Source organism: Mesitornis unicolor, unplaced genomic scaffold, assembly GCF_000695765.1.
Source record: "Mesitornis unicolor isolate BGI_N332 unplaced genomic scaffold, ASM69576v1 scaffold50808, whole genome shotgun sequence".
NCBI classification, from domain to species: domain Eukaryota; kingdom Metazoa; phylum Chordata; class Aves; order Mesitornithiformes; family Mesitornithidae; genus Mesitornis; species Mesitornis unicolor.
In genome coordinates, this window is record NW_010200774.1 from 1 (window position 1) to 17433 (window position 17433).

At 42.1% G+C, this 17433-nt stretch overlaps 1 protein-coding gene across 1 annotated transcript; it reads left to right on the forward strand.

Moving 5' to 3' along the window:
* Positions 1-1521: 1521 nt before the first annotated feature.
* Positions 1522-16721, forward strand: PCCB (propionyl CoA carboxylase, beta polypeptide; the record flags this gene model as incomplete). Its single annotated transcript, XM_010189846.1, has 11 exons — positions 1522-1638; positions 3915-3983; positions 5820-5876; positions 7614-7727; positions 9289-9399; positions 9744-9852; positions 10653-10773; positions 13083-13164; positions 15261-15384; positions 16000-16107; positions 16608-16721. Coding segments are annotated over exons 1-11 (1063 nt in total), but the record flags the coding sequence as incomplete, so codon positions are not given.
* Positions 16722-17433: the final 712 nt, after the last annotated feature.

The window sequence follows — 17433 nt, forward strand, 5'->3', positions numbered from 1 at the left end:
AGGGGAGTCGCGGGAGTGCTGGAAACCCGGGGCACCTTGCGGTTTGCAGGGGAGATTTACTGAAGAGCGTTAAAGACTGCGTTACCTGTTGCTCCAGGCAGAAAAAGAATAATTCATTACATCAGTTTTGTCAGCGGGCTGGCTGTAGTGCGCTCATATGAGGGGCGGCACAGACAGAAGTTGCAACTTCTGCCCATCACATGATGGCAAGTTCTGGGTTGCTTAACACTGCACAGGGCTTGCAGGCGTGCCATCCCGCACAGCCCCAGCTTTGTATTGCTGTGGCAAATCTAGCCTGGTCTTCTAAGAGATGAGAGCAAAAGGCTAGAAGAGTGACAATAACGCAGAGGAAAAGACAGATGTGAAGGGTGGCAACAGCTGGATTTTTAGTCTCTTGCCTCTCTTCAGAATTTAGGCAATGCTGGGCAAGTGGCAACTTTGTTTATTTCTAGTTATTGTTACTTGCTGGACTTGGTCCCATGTTGGCTTGTAGGCATCAAGGAGATAGCAGCAGCTGTTCATGTGAGGGCCGTGTTAATGGTCAGTGTGCCCATTAGCTGGGTCGCTCCCACAACACCCGATAAAAGTTGCAGGCTCACCGAGTTACATTTAGGACACCGACACACCAATATGCAAGCATTTATGCATGTCTGAGGGCACCAAATGTGCCATGTTATTTATATATTAAATCTATGGCTTACATCTGTCTTTCCTGCATTTGTTAATTTTTTTCTCATGAACTTCTTGACCTGTTGGTCAGAAGCTTTGCAGAGAAGCTGAGCTATGTTTTACCATCGCGTTGAGGTTGGGTCACACCAACCCCTAAAGAAGACAACCCAAGTGCCCTGGCCTTTGATGAGAGATACTGTTCTGGGTTGGAAATAGCAAATTTGCTTGGGAGGTTGAGATAAAAAGAACTTTGCAATCATTTATTCCCACATGGTATTATTAGTGCTGAGCAAGAGACACGCATATCTGGTCAACTGATTTTGTTCTTGGCCCTTACTCTGCTTTTTGCTTATACCAGTGTCAAACAGAAAAAAGAACAAAGGGATTTTGTCAGAAGATCCCTGCAGGCTGTCGTGTTTCCTTTTCCCTCAATATTGAGCGTGGTGAATTGAGCCTTGAGCTGCTGGGTAAGGACTGGTTCAGCTGTGGAAGGCTGCCTTGTTCAAGAATAGAACAAAGGCCTTGATAGTGCCATTTAAATGTGCAGGCAAAAATAGCGGTGATGTTGTTAGAGCTTGTTGAAAAGACTCTGAGATTGTTTCCTTTATCTTGTGGTAGTGCTGCTCCAATAGTCAGCCGCCTTGTCAAAGTCTGGCTTGCATTGTGTTTGTTTTTAAGGAGGATAATCACTATATAGGCTATTTCCAGCTTTGGGGGCATGTGGTTGCTTGATGGGCCAAATGTGGCAGATCAAGTGAGGCTCTGTTTGGTTAAACTTCATCCACTGGTAGTCAGTGAGCAGAGCCAGAACCACCCAATGGCTGTATTAATTGTCGCTTGCTCTTTCAGGGAAAGCTGACAGCAAGAGAGCGAATTCTGCTGCTGTTGGACCCCGACAGCTTTGATGAATATGACATGTTTGTGGAACACCGGTGCTCTGACTTTGGGATGGACTCTGATAAGAATAAGGTATTTTTATTTCACGTGACTCTTGTTTCTTTGTAGCCTGCCAGCTGTTTGAAAAGATGCTCTTCTGGTCACCACAATACTTGGTTTTGTTTTTTTTTGTTTTGTTTGTTCTGTGAATTTCCTTTTATCACTTTCAGTTTCCATTTAAAGGCTTACATGGTTTACTTTTCCATTATCTAAACTTGATACTTTTTTTATAAGGTCACCTGTTTGGTTCAAATACGTCCCTGGATATTTTCTTAGATTTGTATTTTTAATAATGGAGGAGGCTGCAGAGCTGTGTTACAACTTTGTCAATCAAGTCAGATACGAAGTACAAATACAAGTAGATACTTCTGCCTCTCTACAAGTAACATTAGAGTTATACAGTGAAAATAACTTAAATCCATATTTATGCCTGCAAACTACAGAGTCAAAAATCCTTTAGGGCCTTAAAATCTGATAAATACTGGAAATTGAAGCATTCCTACTGTTAACAAGCTGTAATCTGCATGCCTATGCATTTTTCAGGTATATGGCCATGTATCCTATACCAACATGGTACATGAGGTTCATCACGTAGAAGGAAAGTCTATGGGTTCCCATAATCTCTCACCATTACATTGATGCCTGGTAAATCACTACACAGGAAAAGTGTTTTGTTGCCATTTAATACAGAAAGGACCACTGGACGTGCTGGGATGTGCAGGGGGCCAGCGCAGGTGTGCCCATTCGATGTGAATCGTCCTGTGCCACAAGGCCCTGTTTGCTGTGGGAGTATTCTGGTTTGGGGTGTGATGAGAAGCTGCACCATATGTGCCACTGCCCCATGCAGCGTATGCTGACTACAACTTCTGTTTATGTGGTTATTAAACCAGTTCATCAGTTCTGGGTCCTTCAGGGTGCAGGGCTGCATGCTATGGATGAGGGAGGGATCAGCAGGCCTCTACCATGAGCAGCTGGGGCATTGGGCAAAGCTGAAGGGTTTGTATTGATTTTAGTGGCGAGGAGACCAATGGGACTTTGTGCTGGGAAGGATGTCGAACTAGACCTTCTCCCTCTTGCTGAGTGTAGGAGCAAGCATCTTCTCTTAAGTAATTTTTTGCTCTGTTCCCCAGCATACTGAAATAACTGCTATGTTGCCTCTTGTCACGCTACTCAATGCTGCATCCACCGTGCTGATAAGAAGTCAATGTTTCTGAAGGCAGAAGGAGCAGCAAAGTCCTGAGAGTGACAAGAGGGTTAATTTTTTCCTTGTCCTTCAGAATTCACCTTTCAGTGAGCTGCAGATTGTGTTTACAGAGTACAGTTTCACAACAGATGACCTAACTGTGGCTAATGAGCTGGAATATTAGTTTAGCATTCATTTTTTCCCAGTTCCTGGAACTTTCTGAAGGTAGAGTAAGGCTTGTACTGACATCCAGGCCACTCTGTGGGCTGCTTGGGCTTTCAGGAGTTGTCTGTGCAAGACAGCGGCTGGAGCTACAGGTGTGTTTCCTGCTGCTCTGTGTGCTGAGAACCGTGAGTTGGTAGCAGTGCTGTCTCCACAGCCTAAAAACATCCCCAGTCCAGCGTGGCCTTCCTCGGAGTGGGCCCTGCACAATATATATAATATTTTACTTTTTTAAATTAAATACTTAACAGCAAAAAACATTTAAATGCCTGGAATTCCCTTATGAGTGAAGTTCCTTTTCTACTGTTGCCTTGAAAGACTTCTGTGTATTTCCTTTACTAAAAAGTGAGACAACGTAGACAAGCAGATCTTTAAGATTCACAGGCTCCATTTCCTCTTCCAGCTCTTTCTTCGTTCCTTATTTACAGGGTGAAAAGTGGGACAGGTCAAGTTGAAGTATTTGAGGTTTTTTTTTTGACCTTTCCAGGGTTGTTGTTTTCCCTGTATCAACACCTCTGGAAAGGTTTGTGTGCTGTGTCCATCCTTTCAAAATTGTCAGCTGGTCCTAATAAAAGGTACATCCTGTTCCTAAGGACATGATTTGCCTTAACTCCAGATGTGCTGAAATTTGAAGGGAAACTGCAAAATTCACTAATCTTTACACTCATACAAAACTAATATGTGATATTACCTCTGGTTTTCCTTTCCAGAGCTGGGTGAAATCTCTGTGGAGCTCCCACTGCAAACATGAAAGACCAGTCCTCTCAGAGAATTGGTGTTTGCTTTGACTTTGTTCTCAGTATAAGTTCGTGGGTTTTTTAGTGGACATTGTTGCTGCTTTGGTTTTTTTGTTGTTTTTTTTTTAATTATTATTTTTAATGAGTTTGATTGTTTTTTAATGCAGTATCCTGGAGACAGTGTGGTGACTGGCCGTGGACGGATTAATGGGAGACTGGCTTATGTTTTCAGTCAGGTATGGTTTTGCTTGTTTTTTAAATAGCATTTGTGTCCTTTGAAATCAATTCACAGTAGTTCAGTGTGGACAGGTAATAAGGTACCTGTTTACCTTCTACCAGTGAGCATAAGATAGACATAGCAGCCTGTGGGCACCTTCAGACAAGAAGCAGCAAGAAAGCATTTCTGAAAACTGTGGGTGAGAAATGCAGTTGTGACGAGAGTGAGATGAAAAGAGTGAAGAGTGCAGAGCCAGAGGGACGTTGTGAAAAAAGAAACCGTTCTTACGTCAGTGTAATATCATTGGGTACAAATATGCTGAGAGAATGGAGGAGTCCCCCAAAAACATGTTTTTGGTCACCAAGAAGTTAATGAGTGGAGAAGCCACTGAGCACTGTGTACGTAAAGCAATTGCAAGCTTTGCTCTGTCTGTGCAGGTGAACGTGTGAGGATGAGCTCCTGCAGGCTTGTGGAGACCAGCAGTGTCAGTGGAGGGCTTGGGGAGGTCTGGGAACCAGCTTCTGGGGTTCAGGTGTGGAGTAGGGGCCGTTTGCTGGTGATGTCAACTGGAATTGCAATGAATAGAATTAATGACAGAGGGCACTTGAGCAACCTTGAATTGTTTCTCAGGTTCGAACTCTGATTAGTTGAAGGGGCTGTAGTAGATAGCATGTACATATATAGATAGACGTTTTACATTAAAATCAAAAAAAGTTAGAGGAAGCACTATAGGTGGAGTTTTATCTTGGTTAGTCTTAACACAGTGAAAGAAAGCCATTCTTTCAGATCATTGGTAACTGCTGCTGTGTTCTGGGGCACAAAGTACCCTTTGTTCAGTTTGCTGTCGTGGCCAAAATGGTTGTTGCTGTCTGACCTTGGGGCAAGTGGTACACCCTGTCTTTTTTGGGTTGGGTATGTAGTTCTTCACACTGTTATGTGGGCCTGAACATAAGATAGGAGCCAAGCACAGTTTTAGACAAACACAAGTAGAGGGTGGTTTTGATATTGGAGAAATTTAAATGTGCTCCTTCATGATATAGAGTCTTTTTTTTTTTTTTTAATATATATTTAAAGACTTTTTCCCCGTTCAAACCAAGCTACCACCTGAGATGTTCCTTCCTTTTTGGTTCAACTGCTAGTCAAAGTCATGCTGTTCTCTGTCCACACAGTTTGTAGATCTTCTTTGAGAGTAGGACTCAGTGGGAATGCATCAGTGCAGCTCATCACAAGTTGGCTCTGGGCTCTGTTGGTGTCAGTGGGTGTCAATACCCCCTATCTCTTCTGGAGCAGTCCCAGGGCCTCATGTTCTTGTTGCAGATTTTGCTGCCCAGCCCTAGGGGTAACACCAGCAGCCAGTTTTGGCTGACGTCGTCCCTGATTCACACATCAAAGAATGATTGACTCTTGAAGCGTAACTCATGAATATAGAACAGCGATGTATTTTCAGTTTTTGATTTCTATCCGTTTGTTTCTGTCTTACTGCTGCCCCTTGTAGTGAGACTCTCCTCCCAGGTGAAATGTCTCCAGACTACTCCAGGACTGATAATGTTCATGGAAGAACAACATGTCTTTATCAGAAGAGAGAATGTTTTTGTGAAGGAGGAACACAAAAAGCAAATGAGACATTACATTTGTGATTTTTAACATAGAATTCCCTGCCAAATGTATATAAAAGATCTTTTTGTTTGTAAAGAAGGCTTGGATTGAAGAGGATTGATCTGCAGGCTGCAGTAAGGGAGCTGGGTTGTTTTAGAGCAGCATACCAAATGTAGAGCATTGTGGGATTATACTGTTTATTTGCAACATTTTACTGAAATTATTCTTTCCCTAATCTGAAAATTTGTTTTCCTTCCAGGATTTTACTGTATTTGGAGGTAGTTTATCTGGAGCTCATGCACAGAAGATCTGTAAGGTAATACTTCACAGGAGAAAATAAACCAAAAGTTGTCAGCATCCTTTTTTTTTTAACCCAAATCTGTTGTGTTAATGACATAGGAGAAAATGCTTTGTGACTGACTTCAGTGGATTCTGGCGTATATCATTGCAACCTGGAAATGCCTGTCTCCTCATGTCAGTTAAGATGTGAAAGCACGGGTTAGCACAGAGGAGCCCTTTAGAAGCTTTTCCAAGTAATACACAGTTTAAGTTGTATTTTCTACCATGCTACAAAAGACAGGAGAGAAATGCAAAGTACAAATATAACAGAACTAGCTGTTGTCTGCTGGAGGAATGTGAAATGACTTGGGATAAACTTTTTCCTATAAACAGTGCTATGTGGAAGTGCGTAGTAGTTATAAAAAGCAAATATAACAAGTAACCTATGTGAAGATAAACAGTTTTACAGCTTGGAGGTCACCTTGATACTCAGAGGTTCTGTTATCAGGCACTTGTGGCTGTTTATTGTCACTTCCCTGCTTGTCTCACTGGAAAAGGTGGTAGTTGAATCCCAGGGGTGGAGAGGACAAGAACTTTTTCATGTGTGAGCGTTCAGTGGTGTGGGCTGGTGAAAACTTCCAGAATTTTCTTGCTAGGGAATTAGAAACGAGGTTTTTGGTGCACAGGGCCATTTCTCCTGATGAAAATAACTACTTTTGGGCATTGACTTCTCAGCAGTAAGAATGTATAACACTAGAAAACTTGAAGACTTTGAGCTGGATAGTAACTACTTGGCTTTGCTAAGTCTTGATATTGGGAAAGAAACATGCCATCATAGATGCACATATGCAGTAGGAAGCATCCCATCAGTCCAGTACTGTAACATCCCTCCCGAACACAAAGAGACACTGCCAAGCTCCAATGTGAATGTGTCTTCATTGGGTTCTAATAAACAAGAATATTTTATGTAAGGAATGTAAGGAATTCAGTCCTACCACTTAAGCCTCTATTGGGATATCCATATGATCTTGAGGCAAGTAACTAGAATGATCAGAGGGCTAGAAAACAGAATGCAGGAAGAACAGTGTGACTGACCTGATGGTGCCTAGTCTAGAAACACGAAGGGGAAATACGAAGACTTGAAGGGAGATCTGAGGTACTTGAATGTTTATGAATGCAGAGGCAAGAAAGCAGTTAATTGCCTTCCCTGTCTGCTATCAGGAAAGAAGTAATGTTTCTAAATTTCTGGAGGGAAGATTTGGTTTAGTCTTCTCAAAGAGCTTGTAAGAAGGATAATCAAGCATTAGAATGCACTGCTTAGGGAGATTACACAATCACCACTGCAATAAACTTCTAAGATCAGATTAGACATATATGAGGTAGTGTTTAAGGTGCAGTTGAGACCTCGTATGAACAGAGACAGATTGGACTTCTCTGGTCCAAACTGTGACTGTGTCACTTAGTGCAGGGTTTGGATAGCGCAGTGTGACTGTGGAGACACACAGCTAGCAAGACAGATAAATATCCAAGGTCATGAGAGGGATTAAATGTGTATCTTTCAGCCTGCAGTCTGAACGAGTCAAAACGTGATGCCCCAGTAAGCAGTTAGTGGCTGTGATAGCTTATTCAAATAAAGGAGAAGCTGAGCACTGTGTGGGCAGTTCAAAGTTTGGCATGCACAGAATTTTTTCTAGGGGATGTACATGTTGGGATTGGTTGCTCTGGGATTTTAGCTTAGCTTGGTCAATAATGAAGAGTTTGTGTTCATCACCAGGTCATGGATCAGGCTGCCATGGTTGGAGCACCTGTGATTGGGCTGAATGACTCTGGAGGAGCCCGTATCCAGGAGGGAGTGGAGTCCTTGGCTGGCTATGCAGATATCTTTTTGGTAAGTAGGCTGCTGGGTGACCAGGAAGCTTGGCATCCACAAAGACGGACAGAGTCTGTCTTTATTGTAAGTAAACTTTTTGGTTGTCATCATCCTATTTTAGCCAGTGTTACCTTGTGGATAAAGCAGCATATATGAGGGCTTGTGAGATCTGGATGGTTCTCTTGGCTTTGGGCAAATTGCTGTACCTCTTAGTTCCACTTACCCATCTGTTAAACGAGGATAATGCTGAGCCTTATAAAACACAGTGATCCAACGAAAAGCTGTGTAGGACTGCAGTATATAGTGGGCTTTGTCATAGGAATGAAAGAATAGGCAATTTACTTAATTGAAAGAAAACCCCAAAACAGCTGCTTAACTTTCTGATTCACACTGATGTATAGATTGCCTGTATTGAGATTGCTTTCTCCTGAGTGTTTATCCATTTGTCTGAGAGAGGTTGGCATGCTGTAGTTCAGAGGGGGTTTTGTTAGGTGGCGATGGTTGGGATCTGCCACCAGCTGTCCCCATGTCTCTGAAATACAGACATGTTAGGAATTTCACACAGCAGATTTGTTTTCAGTAGGGCTGATAAAAGGTGAAAGATTTCCACTGCAGAAGGAGGGACTTAAAGTAAATCAAACACTTGAAGAAAACTTGAGAAACTCAGATCAGAAGCACCAAGTGCCTGTTCTGTCAAGATGTTAGGTCAGTGGGGAAAAAATTAAAATACACAAATCAGAAGTTTGTTCAAAGAACAGTAGGCAGTACAGTGGAACCTGTTAACCTTGCCATTTGAGGACATTCAGTACTGGTTGGACTGGTGAAAGTTTTATATTTCCACAATATTTTTGTGGCTAACGCAATAATTCTTCCTGTAGACATGCTACTGGTCTCTTTTTTTCTTCTTCTTTCTTTTTTTTTTCTCTCCACTGAAATGATGTACTTTTATATGCCTATCAAAACACACTGCTTTAAGGTGCGTGCCCAGAACATAAACATGATTGCGCTTTCAGTAGGAATGCAAGCAGGTGTGATGTTAAGTGGGATGCTCACAGTTTTGTGGATTAGTGTGATCCGGGATGATGCAGTTGAACAGTTACAGAAGTCAGTTGTAATCCAGTTGAGCAATGAGTAATGTAAAGACTTTTTTGGACGGCATGCCATCCGTGTTGGTGTGTAAAACTCAAGCCGATGCAGGAATCTGATTTTAAAAGAATCTCTGCCACAGCTGCTTACTACAGCTTCTACCTCTGAGCAACAGTGTACCTGTGTATTCACATTTCAGGCATATACACTTCTCGCCACTCCAGGCTCAGTGAAGTTTATCCTCTCTGAGGTGGTATGTTCCATCTTGCTTTGGTGTATATCATCAGATGTGTGGAACAGAAACATGCAAAACATGAGCAATGACGTTATTGTGGTTCTGTTTGCATCGAGACATTCTCTCAGATATTTGTCTCCCAGTAAATAAAACAAGCTGTCCTCTTTCATTTCTGACTCTGAATTCTTGCAGAATCTGTGCTCAGACTTAAAGATCTACTTTTTTTGGTAACATGAGATGATTTTTTCACTATTGCAGAGAAACGTTCTGTGTTCTGGAGTGGTTCCACAGATCTCCCTCATTATGGGTCCTTGCGCTGGTGGAGCTGTATATTCACCTGCTTTAACTGATTTCACGTTCATGGTGAAGGTAAGGGTGCAGTATGTCCTGACCTGCTGCTGAGCAGACACAAACTGACCCCACATTAAGTGGGTTGTCTGTTTGTTTGCTTGGTTTTTTTAGATGGTCTCTATTTTGGATTAGACTTATTTCCTATGAAAAATCAAGAATAACTTCCCCAAATAACCTGTGGATAATTGCATTTTCTGTGGATTTTTAATACAATGTATTAAGGATTTTAAAGAAATTCGTCCCTTTGCTCTATGGTTTTCTTATTTTGGGGAAAGTCTCTAGAGACTGTGGCTTTTCCTTAGGTGCTTTTGCAGCTTGGGGCTACCATTTACTGTGTATTTTTGGTTCTTTCCCTCCCCCAGGATACATCCTATCTGTTCATCACTGGCCCGGATGTAGTTAAGTCTGTTACCAATGAAGATGTCACCCAGGAGCAGCTTGGGGGTGCGAAGACGCACACTGCTGTATCTGGTGAGGGCTGAGTGGTGTACTTACGTAGTAACTGTGTACTTCATTTTAGTAATGAAAAGCAAAATAGGAAAAGTGGGCGTGTGGGAGAATGCCAAGATTCGGAAGACAAAGTAACAAATCCACAGAAGATTTTAGAAGTGGGATGGTTGGTGGAGGGCTGGGCTTCGTGACGCAGGCTTGGGATGGTGTGGGTTTTTTGTTTGGTGTCCAGAGATTGCATGGGTTGAAAGATTCTTAACAATCCCTTGTTTGCTTCCTAACACGATTGATTGAGCTCCTTGACTGTAAACCAAGTAACAATGTGAGATGAAGCCCTCTGCTTTTTTTTTTTAAACCCCTCTGGGAAAACTTGGTGACTCACAAATCTCCTTGAGACTCAAAATGACTCTGGGATCTCAAATTCTGTGTGAACCGAGCTGGTAATGAACCAGACCCACGCACACAGACACTGCTTGGATCCAGCCGTTATAAAAGAACTTGAGTGCAGCACAGTCATTCAAAACAATTGCATCAGCACACTTGATTGAATTCCAGAAAGCTGGGACCCAGCTAGGTCTGTGACAGCTGATAAACCAGTGGTTTAGATACGAGATCAACAATCCAGACCTGTTAAGGGAAAGTCTGATAGAGCCACACATTTTCTAGATATTTTTAGCTGGTCATATTTGGTGGTTTAAAACTCCTGGTTGTTAATAGGGTTTAAAAATTCTTGCTGTTACTTCTTTGTATCGTTACTGGTACATACTTAAAAATGAAACCTGGCAAAAAATTTCAGTAACCGCTTAACTGTTCCTTTCCAGGAGTCGCACACAGAGCCTTTGAGAACGATATAGATGCTTTACTTAATCTCCGAGAGTTCTTTAATTATTTACCTCTTAGTAACCGTGATCCAGCTCCAGTCCGTGAATGTTATGATCCCAGGTAAGAGGAAACTGGCTGAGACCTGTGGTCTCTGCCCACCAAATTTCGTGGCTTCTCTGGCTTAAGGCATGTAAATAAATGAGTGTTTTGTGCCTGGGACCTTGGCTGATAATTCTGCAGACTTGAATGTGATACTTTAATTTCATTATAGAAAACAAACCAGACTGTTGTTTCTTTTATCAATGTATCTCATAACAGGCAGTTTATTTTCCTGTGAGAAGCTGTCAGTTATGTTGTAGCTACAAAGGTGGAAGAGATTAGTTCTTTATTTTCTTAAGGGAGACAATCTTTTATGTAGCACCAGATACATCACAAGACTCACCATGTAATAAATGCTTAATAATTTGTACTAACAACTTTGAGAATTTAGTAGTCTTTGCACATGTGAAGACAGACCTATTTGTTAATTTTGCCTGGTTTTGTAGAAGCATCTCCAATACTTGTCCCATTTGTGGTCTTGGTGCTTACATTGGTAATATTTCATCTGGACATACGAACATCCTAGTAGACTCCTTTTGCTTTGAATTGCTGTTTGATGTTTACCTCTGCTCCATTCAAAGCCCATTTCTCTGGAGTAATTTCCTTCTTACTGCATCATTTTCACACCACAAAAAATCGCCATGAGTAATGCAAGTTAAGTGTAACAAACTTTTGTCTCCATGATTAAATCCAGAAGCTGGTGGGGTGATTTTGTTCTGTCGGGTTTTTTTTCTCTAGGTGGGTCGGTGCTTTGTGGTGTTGAAAAATGTCAGTCTTGGTTGCTGAAGCTTTTTCTGTAACAGTAACTTGGCGACTCCAACTTTTGACGTCAGTGGCCTGGGTTCTGAAGGGTTAGAAGGTCCCTTGTAGGACCAGGCTGACTGATGGGGAGTTTGTCCTTTACCTCTGAAGGGTGTTTGGTTCATTGCATTTTGTACATCGTATGGCGTGACTTTATGTGTCTCTGACTTCAAACAGATTTCATTTCCTCTAAAGCCTGAAGTATGCATATGAATTTCTGGAGCAGTTGATCAATTCTTGATAATCGAGTGCATTTTCCTTGTGTATTGAATGAAAACCAGTATTGGTCTGGGACTGTCGTGGGCTTCAGAGAACTGCTTTGGTAATGAGCAGCAGCCCCTTCCTGAGCTGTGGGGTCTGCAAGAAACTCAGTTCTCGGCCTCTCAAATCCAGTGCCTCTGCTGGCAAGCTCCAAATGTCCTTTAGCTGGGGTGATGTGAAGGGGATTTTGAAACTTGTGGTATCTGGGTAATGTCTTCATTTTGATGGTGGTTATTCATTTTAATGCTATTACACTTTCCCTCAGTGCTCTACAGCACTGAATTTATGGGAGCAATAATTTTCCACTTTCCTTATCCTTTGGGATACCACAAGTAATGGACAGAACTTAGAGTACATTCGTATCTACTCTGTGGACAAGAAAAGGCTTTACGGTCTGTTGTAGCTTGGGGTTTAGTGTGTTAAAATCAGTTGCCTTCATCAAATTAAGGTTTCATTGGATCATCTTATGGAAATATTAGCATGCAATACAAATCATGTGGATAAATACTTAGTGTTGCTGTCAGTTTTATTCTAATAACAGATTATCTCTTACTCTCTTGGCAAGGAGTTGTGCCTCTCTGTTCCTGTGTATGTCAGTGAGCACAGAGAAAGCCCTGGGGCTTGTGGTGGTGTTAGTTTTTGCCTGATTTTGACAAACTGCAGATCACTTCTTTCAGTTTTAAATTGGGTGTCTAGAGCCTTGTGTTGTCTCATTTTAAAGGTATTAAATCACAGCATTGTTAAAGCAGTGATTCAGGAAGAACTCCACAGAAACACCGTTAACAAATACAGCTCAGTATTTTTATGGAACAGCACAAATATTAAACTCCCTGAAGCCTTCTCAGTGGTGGCTCAAAAACTGACACCCTCCCCCATTGGGACTGTGAATGGCTCCAAAGACCTGGTAAATGCCAACACTTGTAGGTCCTTAATGAAGCTAATACGATAAAAGATGGAGGTAACCGATAGTGTCAGCTGCTAACAGGGAGGCAGCATTTTTGTTAGATGTAAAGCTCCGCATGAAGTGCATCACTATTGGAATGAAGCAGAGTAACAGCCAAGGTTCTTTAAACACAGCCATTAAACTGAAGAAGCTGAGAGTGGATGTGTTATCTCCACCCAGGAATCTCTGCTTGGCTGGTGATAGAGAAAATAAGTGTGGAAAGGTTTCCTGCAGTTGAGTGTGTTGAACTCACAAAGGCAGTGTGGGCAGGTAAAGGATGAGATCGCTGTAAATGTTGTTGCTCACGTGTCTTTATTTTCTACAGTGACCGTCTGGTTCCTGAGCTGGACACGGTTGTCCCAGTTGAATCTACTAAAGCCTACGATATGCTGGATATCATACACTCCGTAAGTCTGCTCGTGTGAGCATTACTGAGATTACTACGGGTATGTTATATTCTGTATGCAAATAATTGAAAGAAATGAACAGAATGGCACTGAAGAGACTTTGTAAAGCCTTTCACAAGTTACTGTTCTTACCTGTGTAGTAGCCATGAATGAAGGGATGACAAAAACTGCAGAAAAGAAGAATCTGGCCATGAAAGAGATTCTAAGACTTGTTTTCAGGATACATCTTATGCTGCATGCATAACTGTGCAGACAAAGGATGCTGTCATTCAGTCTCTCTGGGGTTGAAATCCACTCCCCCCTTGTCTTGAGTTCTATCAGTCCCCCCCTCCCTGCACCTTTTCTGACTGCCTTGAATTCTGTCACTGTCATATAAAAGGTGATAAGCTACATTGAGTGCATTCAGAGATTTACCCTTCTCTGTTTATTCTGAGAGACAGTTATGCACACAGACAGTACAAGAATTTAATGTTTTTTTCATTATCAGTCAAGCACTCAAACTTGGAAACGATCTAGCATTCAAGTTTTGTTAATTGAGGCAGATCTCCTGGGAGGGTGGTAGGGAAGGACATATCTTACTATTTTTTAAAAACCCTGAAAGCCAGCACTGGAATGTATTAATAATGGAGGTTTTATTAAAGCAGCCTAAGCAATGATGGTCATTCTCCTGCCTAACTCTGAGTACTCACTTTTCTAGTTTTAACTTCTTAGATGATGAATGCTTGGGCAGAGAACATGGTTGTAAATGATGTTTTATCCCATGAAACTGTTACACCCCCCTGTAGAGCACCCCAAGAGTCTGAATGTTGAATGGTAACATTTTCAGCTTGGTCAGACCTTGAGTGGCTGATGATGCAGTGTTCTGAGGCAGGTAAGTTAGGAGTAGCTCCATTTCATAGGGGAGTTCAGCTGTGTTTGTGTAGGACCTCTACAAATGTCTCCCTTTTGCCATTTCCTTTGACCATCTCTCCCCGCACACTTTTTTCACCTAACAACACCTTTCAGTTTGGAACTCGCTGCATTGAGGCTCATTTTAGTGGAGAAAGCAAGCTCAGGATGTTTGTAACGTCTGGATTCTTCCATTCTGAATTGCACTGCTACCTGTTCCAGGTTAAAAGGTAGCTTGTAAAAAAGCTTTAAAGGGAATTAGGAAAATTTGAGAAGTATTAAGGAAATAAATGAAACTACTTTAATACTTCATTTTTCACTACTTTTCATTTGCCTGAGTCTCAGGAATGACTGGCAAACTGCAGTCTGTCTAGGCAAAGTTGTCATAAGCAGTTGCAAACAAGGAAATCTAGTAGAAAACACGAGGCAGCCATGTATAGGTGTCGCCACTGCTCCACGTCTAATTATGATCTCCTTTGAACATGTGAATTTTGATGCTGCATTAAACACAGCGGCTGCCGCTTTGCAGAGCACCCACTGGAACTTCAGCCCCAGAGAGAAGCGCAGCTGCTGAGGCTTGCGGTGCAGACAGATTTGACGTAGTGTGCACCCCTCTGCTGCAGATAAAGCCCTCTCTCCTTTCTCTGCTGCCTGCACCATCAGCCATGGGGGAGATGGACCCAGCAGAGCACCCTGCATTGGCCTCTCTTGATAAAGTGCTCTGAACTTACACAGAAATAGACTGTATATTAGACATGTCATGGAGAGTTTCTGAGCACTGTGAAGTGCTGTTTGCTTTTTAGCACTGGAAACTGCTCTTTAAAAGTGCAGCCTCCCAATAATTGAGTTGCAGGAAAGAAGTTCTTAATGTCTGATTTGAAGTTTCAGTTTATTGTAAGGTAGGAAAACAGGGCTTACTACAGAGGAAGTGTCATAAGCACATTCTCTGATGGGATCCTTTAGTGGTAGTTTTGATAATTCTGAGTTCTGTTTAGCTCAAACCAGGACATAAGTGCAGCACTGTTTACATCCTGCAATGAAGACTAAAAGGTTTCTTTCTGTTTTGTTTTTTTTTTTTTTTTAATTCTGCAAACTCTGACATGTTTTAGGAGTTGTGATACTAACATGACTGATTTTGTGTTTCCCGTGTATATAAATACACATACACATACACGTCCTCACAAGGGCTCTGCCTTTCACCCTCGCAGATTGCTGATGAAAGGGAGTTCTTTGAGATCATGCCTGCCTATGCCAGAAACATTGTCGTTGGATTTGCCAGGATGAACGGAAGGACTGTTGGGATAGTGGGCAACCAACCCAAAGTCGCATCAGGTTAGAGCTGGCTGGAGACCCCAGCGTGAGCCCTCTTAGCAGTGTTTGTGCCCCTGTTTGTATCTTTCTTTCCATGCTTTGGTAAGGCTGTCTGGCTCTGAAATTAACTGTTTTGTATGGTCCTCCACTCATTCTCAGTGTAAAAGAAGATTATTTTTAATGGTTTGCTTTAATACAAAATGTGTTTTGGTTTAAATAATAGCACATAGAATTCTAAATGGCACTGGAGCAGAACAGGAATACTTTGCAGTGTGTTTACCAAAAATGCTTCTTTCTCAGAATACCAGTGGACCATGTATTTTTTTTTAAATGGAGAACTCTGTAGCCTTTCAGTATGACTGATCTGAAAAGTATCAAGAGAAAATTACAGAAAAATACTTTAAATTACAAGAGTATTTGGGATATGAAGTCTGTGCATATGCTGAATGTAGCTTGTACTGTAATCTTTGTTCTAAGCCAGCAAAACAACAATGTGGGTTATCTTCACATTACCTCCAGATAAGCTTTTGTTTGAAGAAAACAATACAGCTAAAATAGTGTGATTTTTGCCTTGAATTACTGCCATTATCAGATCACTGGAATTGTTAACTTCTTAGCCTGTTTTCTTAACTTTAGGGTGCCTGGACATAAATTCTTCTGTGAAAGGAGCCCGCTTTGTTCGGTTCTGCGATGCTTTCAACATACCATTGATCACTTTTGTTGATGTTCCCGGATTTCTGCCAGGTATGCCTTGCCATTCCATTTCAGATCGTTGCAGGGGGTGGTGGTGTTAAAAACCCATTTCGAAAACTCTGCGAGAAGACCTTTACTACAGTAGAGTTAAATAAGCTAAGTTTTAAAATACTACTTTCTGGGACAGAGACTTTGTATTCTAAGTGCAGTAGTCATCAGAAAAGGAGATTAAAATATGCAATAAATGGCAGGAAAATAAAGTAAGTGCCTAACTATGCCACTGATATTGATATCAGTGTGTTCTGAGATCACACAGCTTTGCTGGGCTTTATGGGGGCCAGGACCAGTTCATGCACTTATGCTGTTGAGCAGTCAGACAGAGGTGCTGGGCCGACCTGTTCACCAGCGCTGAATGTAGGGGTGTCACACTGCAGAGAGCTCTGTCCTGCTCTCTGGAATCCCAGCACAATTGCAAAGCTGTCAGTTGTGGCCTAACAGAACACCACCACCTGCATTCCCTGGAGTGAACAAACGTTATTTGCCCTTTGCAGGCACAGCTCAGGAGTACGGTGGAATCATACGTCACGGTGCAAAACTGCTGTTTGCCTTTGCAGAAGCAACTGTGCCTAAAATCACCATAATCACCAGAAAGGTAAGCTGGCACAGTTCGTGGTGGTTTTCTAGACTTCCTGTTTTCTCTAGGAACAGTTTTAGTCACGTAAAGCTTCGTCCATCTGTCCCACTTCTGCTTTTGTCACATCTCCGGGTGTCCCATCTGGCAATACCTCTTCATGTCAGGCTGCAAGAGCCCATTTTTTCTGTTTTCCTCCCTTCCTTTTGACTCTGCACTCTGAAATACCATGTTTCTGCTCTTTGCTTGCTCCCGGGCATGCCTTCAGTCAAGCGTTTGTCCTCTGTCACCCAGCTTGGCTCACTGAGGATGTGCCACCTGTCCACACACAGCAGATCCTTGTGATCTTCCTTGTCTGTGCCATTTCAGTCTCCTTTTCCAAAACCAGTGCTGATTGCTTCTTTCCTCTGATTTGTCTGCAGACTTAATGCTTACATGGTTTCTCCTCTTCCAAATACTTCTGCTGTAGTCTACTTGATTTTCTTCCTTTCCCTTTTCCCGTGAGGTACCTGACACCATGCTGCCATAAGCTCTGGGGACCTTCTGGGTCCAAAATGGTTTAGATTTTTCCTCACTGGTCAGCCCCTCTTGCTTGTTTTTCTGATAGGCTTTGACTTACCACGGCAAAAAAAGAAACCAAACAACTTTCTTTTTTCTCTCTGTCCCTTTGCCTTCTCAACATTACTGTCATTTTCTTACCAAGCTTGCAGCCTTGCCATAGTTTTCAGTAATGCCATTTGCTCTGC